This window comes from Habropoda laboriosa, unplaced genomic scaffold (assembly GCF_001263275.1).
Source record: "Habropoda laboriosa isolate 0110345459 unplaced genomic scaffold, ASM126327v1 scaffold128, whole genome shotgun sequence".
NCBI lineage: Eukaryota > Metazoa > Arthropoda > Insecta > Hymenoptera > Apidae > Habropoda > Habropoda laboriosa.
In genome coordinates this window covers 735,970-745,463 of record NW_017100281.1, presented here as the reverse complement: position 1 = coordinate 745,463, position 9,494 = coordinate 735,970, and the positions used below count along the sequence as shown (strand labels likewise).

Sequence of the window (9,494 nt, the reverse complement as noted above, 5' to 3'; positions counted from 1 at the left end):
TTAATAAAGCTGTGCGAGAACCCGAAAGTATCTTGTGATTCAAGAATGTCGGGATTCCCGAGAACAATGTTTTGGGACTAGTTTTGTTGAATACAATCATTGTTTCGGATTTCTGATTTTTGAGGCATTTTTGAATCCCACAGGATAAAATAATAAAATTAATAAAGATATAACATAGAGCAAAAATAAAATATTAATACGATTAATCAAAAACGATATATTCGTACAAAGAATGTTGTTGAATATGTGTCCTAAGTTGATCCCAAAACGTGATTCGGGTTCTCAAAATTTTTGGGAATCCTGATATTCTTCGACATTTTCGGAATCTCGCACACCTATAGTGATAATACAAAAAAGGAAATACTTTTATCAAAAATATATATGAAAAAGAAAATGATATTCACATTGATTAACTTCGACTAATTTTGACGAACTTCCACTTTGTATGTCACGTGCTTTAGCAGGTGTTATAGTCCATTTAAATAATGGATCATATAAGAGAACTTGAAGTAGAGTTATAATTATTTGTCTTTGATCACTCAATACAGTTAAGATTTTTTCACAACAATATCTCATTGTTCCTTCTATGCCAGATACACCCATTCCTACTTCAATATTTCGGGTAAGTCGAAACGGAATTGTTTCAGGAACTGGTAATACCTTTCCCTGTTCAAATGCTATACCTAATAAATTTAAGAACATTTAAATCAAAATGTACATAAATTATACTACTATTAATTTAATAATCTTGTTAGTTTATTATATAATCATTTTTACCAAAATCAATATGAATTACTTCAGCAGTTGTTTGATCAATTAAGATATTATTTAAATGTCGATCTCCTAATCCTAAGATATATCCTGCTATAGACGTTGTTGCTATGCTATAAAAATAAAATAAATAAATGAAATATAATGTAACGTTCAAACTAATTTTTGTACAATAAAATTTTTACCTGCGTGTATATGCTAATCTGCGTTCAAACCATGTTTCTGGCGATGGATAGTTTTCAATAAAAAAATAATGCATCACTGGTCGCATATGCGCACAACAATCTAGAAATACTTTCAATTTTACATCGGTTGATGATTTTCCAACAGCCTAAAAATAAAATATATATTCATACATATATAGTATACTATTGCGCATATTTATTACAGCATATGTATTATTGAAAATAATAATCAGAAAAAATCAAATAATAATATTACTAATTATGTACAATACAATTTTATTTAAGCATAATCTTACTGCTAGTTTTTCTTTACAAAGGTTAGCTGTATAATCCTTTGGATAGTATTTTTTATGAAGTCCAGGAATATTATTGGAACCTATCAATGTAGTTATAATAGGTATTGTATTATCACACCATTCTAGTATTCCTGACCTTTGTGTTAATGGCACAACCTAGAAAAGTAAGGAAGAATACATTAATGATATGCATAATAAATATTTAATATAACTAAAATAACTTAATCATATAGCATTATTATATTTAAACATCCATTGTAATCAATAATCAATAGAAAAATAGATGAAGCTTAACCAGTTTACTGATATTACCTTATAGGTTCTAATTATCAATTTTCTGCGTTTAGTTTCTTTGCAAGCTTTTAACAGTGTATTCATTACATTAAAAACTTGTTGCATTACAGCATCTTGTCGTAAATCATCTTTCCCCTAAAGGTTAAATAATTAGAAATATAATACTCAATTTTATTAAATGTAAATTCATCTTTAATGTAATGTAAAGTATCATAAGAAAATAAGTAATATACTTTTACTAGTTGATGTCTAAGTATTCCATCTGTACCAATGCAAATTAACTTCTTTGGAGTATTTACACCGCCAACAGTTTCATATGTTTCTACATATTTAGTAATACCAATAATATTATTGTAACTTTTGGATGGTTTCAAATTAATTGTCAGTGTTGGAACAAATATGTTGTCAAAATTTTTAATTTTTAAAATTTCTTGATTTCTGGGTATTTTTATTATATAACCTGCTGTAAATAAAAAGCTTGTAATAAATTTACCTTATATTAACGTTATATTTTAGTATTATTATTATATTATTTTTTATTTAGTATTTTTCTGTGTGTATTGATACATCACAATGTTTTTGTTAAAAGTATAATAGTATACTTACATTTATTTGAAGAAGTTGCAAGATTAGCCAACATAACTAAAGCATGTGATAATTTCTCCATTTTCTGTACAATTAAACCTACATTTGATTCCATTAATTCTTTTAACAATTTTCGAGCTCCAAGGACTCTTGGTTCTAAAGTTTTACTTTTTTTAATTGTATTATAATCATGATCGCCATATAAATTTTTTAGTGCTAACAACACTGGCAATGTATGATGTGGATGTTCTAAAGCACAACGTTTCATAACGTTATATACTTTTCCAGAAAAATCATTAAAATCATCATTCATATGTGCTGCTAATTGTGGTACAAGTGGGATGAACTTAAAAGATGGTATTTTATTAAGATTTATTTGCAATAAATCGTTAACTTCTTTTAGATATATATTGTCTAACCAAAGTGCTATTATTCTAAATACCAACAAATTATAACTTTCACTTTGTTGTAATGCTTTTAAATAATATCTGTACAGAAAAATTATATTTATCTCTTAAAATGTATAAAAAATGTCTATGTTTAGAAATATTACATAAGTTAAGAAGATTACACAAAATTCTATTAATTTTAGTTTTAACACAATTAAAATATTAATGGTAAATGAAACAGTAAAATGCTGTATTATTTTATTAAGCAAAAAATTATGTTTTCATAACTTTTATAAAAATATCAAACTTACTTTAATGCTAAAGTCAAATAGTTATCTCTTTCTTTTTGTATATGTTCCAATTCTGCAACATCATTCGTATTTTGCCTCTGATTCAAAATCATAGCACTCCTAACATCTCTATCTTCGGTAACTGAATGTTCATTAATTCCCTTACAAGAATATGTGATACATTCTTTTAAATTCTCGAATTGTGGAGATTTCATATATGAACTTATTTGTTCAAATTGATTATCAGCAAAGCGAGCCAAAGCTATTTGTGTATTGTGTAAATTTTTAATAGTATCAGTAGTTTGTACACTAATTGAAGAGCTTGTATCTATAGATTTTAAATAATATTTTTTTATTATAGTCTGAAAGATTAGAATACATTATAAAGTGTTAAGTAGATTTGAGTTTAGAATTTAATTGAACATTTAATTTTGCTACATTATACAGACCTGAGGATTTTCTGATTTTGTTTCTGCCATCCAATCCCCATAAACTCTTAATATTTGTGCTCGTAAACTTGCATCTAAACTCTCCTTGTGCATTAAAGTACGTAATAGAAATCGTCCAACTTCCAAATCTTTTCTAAGTCGTGCCAATAGAGACTCTTGATAACATAATTGATCTTGAATTTTTGGTGGTAGGTCCTTTAGCTTTGCTAATTTTTATTTTAATATTCCTACAAACTACATTATTAATACCTAATGAACGTGTAGCAATATGTAAGTTTTCCTTATCTGCTGCTATTTTTGATATTTGTAAATATGTATTAAAGAGAGCAGTTTTAATGTTTGCATTATTAGTTAAAGTATCATTTATTTGAAACATAACAATTCTTTGTGTTAAAATAGGTTCAATATACTGAAATTCGTTTAAATTTACAATGTCTTGCTGTTGCCACTTATGTAAAATTGTTTCATACTCATTTTCTTCAGCAAAATTTAGCTCTTCAATTTCACGAATTAATTGCAATTGCATTAATTTAAATATTTAATAATACTTACCTAGACTAATATTCCTAAGTGCTTTAGTAATACTTATACGAGCATTTTGAATTGCATTTCTTGTACCTACTTCATTACCTTCATGAAAATATTTTAATGCTTGGTAATGATAAAAATAATAATCATGTTCTGTTATTTCTAATTTCAAATTGCAGTTATTTTGTGGATGTAAAGCTTGGTTTGTTTCACAAATATTCCAATTACTAAGTCGCCAAGCACTTTCATATTGAATGTCTTCATCTACTTTTTCACAATTTTTTGTTATAGTAGATATAAAATGACTAAGTATGTACTGAAGACCAGATTGATGTAACCCATTTGCCATTTCTACAATACACAATTTATTAAGTACCATTTAAAATTGTAATGAAAAGTGATATAATGTTTTGGTAAAAACTATAATTTATTGAAGGTTTACATTGTTATAGGCAAGTTTCATAAATATGAAACAAAGTACTATCCCTCATACCTTTAAATAACAAATTTGGAAATAATATAAACACCTTATGATGATGAAAATTACTATAAATTTACATAGAAATATGTAATTTTGTATCCTTACCTCTGATTACTGTCATATTTCCAAATGAAAGTTCCACATCTTGTGCAAGTATTACTTCATTCCATTCATTGGTATGGACATAATGCTGGATACGAGTGGAATGATCTTGCAAATGTGAGGAACCAGTACCACGAATGGCATCAAAGTCACCTATTTTCGCATAAGTATCCCTGAGTATATTTTGTATCACTCTTCCTTTTTGCGGTGACAATTCATAGATATACTCAATTTTTGAAACATTAGGTAAGTTGTTATAATCATTTAAAATAGTTTCACAAGATATTTCTGCATATAATATTGCAGTAAAATATGCTGAACAATATTGTGCACCTTTTGCAATATATATATAGTTCAGTTTCAAAAGATTATCAGAAATCTGAATTCTAATGTAGTTTACAATATTTAACATACAACGAACAATACGATGATCACAGTCTGAAGTTTTATATACTGTGTGTGAAGGAATGCTTCTTTCTGTTGTAAAATTAAAATAATATTCAAAAAATTTATCAATACAAAGACATACGTCATTTGTGAACTTTTTATCAGTATGAATTATTAGGAAAATAATTCTCGGTAAAATTATTTCACAAAAATCAGTACTTAAAGCACAAATAGGAATTAAATTTTCAGAATAAAATTCTGTAAAACACTCTGCAATTTTACATGTTATTGTTACAATCCAACTTGTATATGAACCATCAGATTGCATCCTCCAAATGGTATTATGTGGATTGAGCACATCATTAATTTTTATATAATTTATACCTATGTTACTTATCTTTGAACTTTTATTAATTATAAATGGTTGGATATAAGTTAGAGGTAATATCTTTTGTGATTCATGTAAGGTACTTTTTAGATGTTCCATGTATTTTGTGTTTAACAACTTTTGTCCCCATGAAGATGAAAATATAACATACAGTGCATTAGCACTATTTTTTCGAAACTCTATATCATTTTGAAATAAAAATTGTATCATTTTTATTACTATTTTGTATGATAATATTTCTACTAAATCAGAGGATTCTCTAACATAGCTCTTTTGGAAGTATAATATCATTGATGACAAATCAGTTGGTCCTAATTCACCTAAGCATTTTACTGCTTCTATTGCAACAGTTATATCAGAAGATGTTGTTAATTTTATAAGTTTATGTACTAATTGATGCAACATACTTGAGGAACAATCCTCAGCAAAACCACGAAATGTTTCAAGTTTATTATATAACTCCCATAATTCTTTTTTTCTTGTTGATAATTGTATTCGCAAGTGAGTAATATCTTCTACACTATAATGTATATCTTTATCAACCATTGTATTTAAAAAATATTGTACTTCTTTTTTCAAACTATAAATCTTCTCTGTTTTATATTTCAAACCATTATGAATATTTCGTATTTTTTGAAAAATAGGAATATTTGGAAATGAATTTAATTTTTCTATTGCATCATATAATACCTCTTTTTCATCAATTAATAAAAACTCAAGTATTTCTAATGATACAGGCAGTTCTCCTATTTGTGCAATAGGAACCAAAGTTATAACAGTGAAATTCAAAATTTCTTTAACTTCTTCACTTCTTACAGGTAAAACTTGTTTTATAAATTTGTAAAAATATTTACATGCCAATTTACGAAGGATGTTATCATAAATTTTAATTATATGAAGTAAACTATAACCAATGTCTTTTATCAAATACATAGATAATGTATTAAAATAATCTTGTTTTAACTCTTCAATAATTAATGTACAAAAAAATGTATATTGATGAAAGGCTTTTATCTTATGTTCCTCAAATCCCTTTTGATAAATATTGGTAATTAAGTGTAATAGTATGTTTTGCAATACATTTGGATAATTACAAGCTAAAATATATTGTATAGACATTTTTTGTACAAAGCAGTTTTGTTCCATATATTGTAAACAAGTACTTATTGCTTCTTTCTTGAAATGTGGCGGATCTGATATTGCAAATGATATTCTTACTCCTAATATTTCTTCAAGATAATCTTCATCATGTAATCTTTCAATAAGATATATTAATATTTCTTGAAATTTATCATTAACTAATTTCGAAAATTTTTTTACTTTAACAAATTCATCTCGATTTGATATTAATTTATGAAACACTTTACTTCCTAATTTTTTTGAAGTATTTCCATTATTTTCATTAATACAGTACAACAACCATGGTAAAACTTGTGGAAAAATACTTTCAATGATTTGTTCAAATGATAAGTTAACAAGATTGCAAAAAGAAATAACATGAGAAAGTTCGAAATTTTGAAATTTAATAAATCCTAATGTATTAATATACATTTTATAAAACTGATCCTCTGATTTACATTGTGTTAAGTTCCAAGGAAATAATTGTGATGAATATTTTGAATTAAACCAGTATGTTATTAAATAACTTAGATTATCTTCAATAAGATGTGAATAATTAATTTGATTTCTCGTAATATTTATTACTTTCGAGATTATTTGAATATCTATCTTTTTGTCAATAACAAAGCGTAACATTGCCAATAAAGCACGACACTGAAATGTTCCATTGATAGATACTATAGTAGCAAGTATTAATAAAGTACTTATTGTCGTAATTTCTTTCTTATCTGTTTTCATTTCATCATCTGTTTCATTGTCAATATGTATCTTGTTTATTAATTCTTCTATTTGCATAAAAAATGTTTCTTTCCATTTGAAAGCAATATTTTTTGAAGAATATATTTCTTTTACGCAATTAATTACTTGTAATTGTACAATAAATGAAGAACTAGGGAAACATGATAAAATTCCTTCAAGTATTGGCATTTGATTTGAAATATGAGATATTGTATGATAAAAAAGTGAAGGGTTAATGCGAATAATTTCAGAGAGGCATTTAATAAATTCTACATGAGTAATGAAGCCATATTTTTTTTCAGATCGAAGCTTATTAAATTGAGAAATAATATTTAATAAATTAACTAGCTCACAATTGTAATTTGTAGCATACATAAAAAAATATGGCAGAACATTTAATATATAACGAATAGCAGTTTCATCTAGATAACATTCGTGATACAATTCCAATAAACTTTTTAATGGTGATTCATTATGATTTTTCCATAATTCTTCTGTACCATATTTTGGTAAAAATTTAAAAACTGTTATGGCCATTTTGAAGTCAACTGTATGTGAAAGATCATACATATTTATTTTAAGTAAATTTTTCATAAGTTTTACTTGAATTTCATATTTTTCTTGTTCTACATTTATACAACAAAACAGTACTAATGCTTTCGTTGCTTGTATTCTAATTGTACCTTTATTACAGAGGTTGCATTGCCTTTTTTGTATAATTTCTCTATCTAAGTATTTACGTCTATTTTGAAAAGAGCCATAACCATCATAGAAATTATTACTTGTTTCATAATCAATAATTTCATTATCTTCAATATTCATTAAACTAAATACATTTTTTAACATATTTAATGTTGCAGATGAAACAATTATTTTTGCAACATCAGTATCGTATGTTGTTCCATACAATGTATTAAGTGCTTTAGTTACATTGCAAAGATAGGCATATTTACTTCTCAATGGATCTATTTTTTCCAATGAAGTGTAAGCAATATTTAAATAATTTTTCATTGCATGCACAAGAGATGTTCCTTCAATATCTTTAGATATCATATTTAATTGCTTCATCATTGATATAACTTTTGCTATAATTGCAATCTTTATTATAATCACATGGAGATCATCACTTCCATTGTCATTAGTAATATCATGTAAATTATCCATTAAACAAATGACAGTGTCTTGCATATATAATATATGTTCATTTACTATTGTCTTTTCTTCAACATCTTTTTCCTGTTTTTCAATGAATAAATTTCTTTTATATGTCAATAATAAGTAACACTGTTCAATATGTTCATAAAATGTTTCAGTATTTTGTGCAATTGTCAAACAGTCACATAAATTAATAATGTTATATTCATTAAATTTTATCTTCTTTTGGTATTGCGATTTTGATGTAATACCAATCAGTAATAAGCACAATTCATCAACTATTACTTGAGTTGCTATTTTCTGCCAAGGAATATTTAATATCCATTTTATAAGACATGACCTAACAGAATTTGAATTCATTGTTGGTGAATATGCATTTATATTAAAAATTGTAATATCAGTGGGGAGCGGAAAATATTGACAAAGTACTATTAATGTGCGAAGACTCATAATAGACCATTTAATCACATTTGTAAGATAAGGTTTTAAAAGTGCATTTGGATTTGTTATTTTATTATTTGTTATAAACAGCTGTGTAAGTTTATGAGTAGATATTTCATTTTGATTTAAGTTTAAAGACCTAAAATTATAAGTTATTATTAATAAACAAAAAATCAATATTTTAAAAATGTACAAAACAACATAATGAATATCTTACCTTAATAAAATATCCCATATTTTATCCCAGTAAATATTTGAATTTTCTATATCAGTTATAAAAAATACTTTTTCATTTACTAGTAAAACTGCAGCTAATTCATATAAAGTATCCATAATATCTTCTTCTTTACAAGATAGAGTAAGAAAGTCTACCAGGATTTTTAAAAATGTTGACAAATCTTCAGATTTTAAACATTCAGGATATTTTTTAAATAATATTATTAAGATTTGTATTATTGGCCAAGCTTCTTCTGGATTGTTATCATGAAGCATATCAACTGGTCCATTTATTTTATCAGCAATTCGCCTTCGTTTTGTTGGTTGTACATAATCACATTCATCAAATGATTTTTTTTCAATAATTATGTCTGAATTTTCGAATATTTGTTTAAAAACTAAAATAATTTTATTTTTATTATTAATAATCAATAGAATATTTGTTTTGTACATTTAATCTAAGAAATATAAGAATTACCATCAGTTGCAAGATAAATAAAATTTTTTGAAAGCACATCTACTTTAAGATCTTTTAAAATCATTAAATATATATTTTTAAGTATTGTGTACCACTTTTCCCAATCATTAGCATAGGCACCATCATGACTTTTACATGCTCCTTTAGGATGATGAATTTGAACAAAAAGTAATAAAAGTTTATATTTCTCATCGGAGCTTTT

General features: G+C 25.6%; 1 protein-coding gene across 1 annotated transcript in view; it reads right to left on the bottom strand.

Moving 5' to 3' along the window:
• The window catches only part of LOC108573640 (serine-protein kinase ATM), an 11,034-nt gene that overhangs the window by 238 nt on the left and 1,302 nt on the right, over positions 1 to 9,494 (bottom strand). The window contains 13 exon segments of the mRNA XM_017936111.1: positions 405 to 683; positions 778 to 884; positions 957 to 1,102; positions 1,253 to 1,408; positions 1,565 to 1,681; positions 1,780 to 2,009; positions 2,153 to 2,619; positions 2,832 to 3,172; positions 3,260 to 3,460; positions 3,495 to 4,138; positions 4,374 to 8,737; positions 8,816 to 9,212; positions 9,293 to 9,494. Coding sequence (XP_017791600.1) covers positions 405 to 683; positions 778 to 884; positions 957 to 1,102; positions 1,253 to 1,408; positions 1,565 to 1,681; positions 1,780 to 2,009; positions 2,153 to 2,619; positions 2,832 to 3,172; positions 3,260 to 3,460; positions 3,495 to 4,138; positions 4,374 to 8,737; positions 8,816 to 9,212; positions 9,293 to 9,494 — 7,651 coding nt within the window.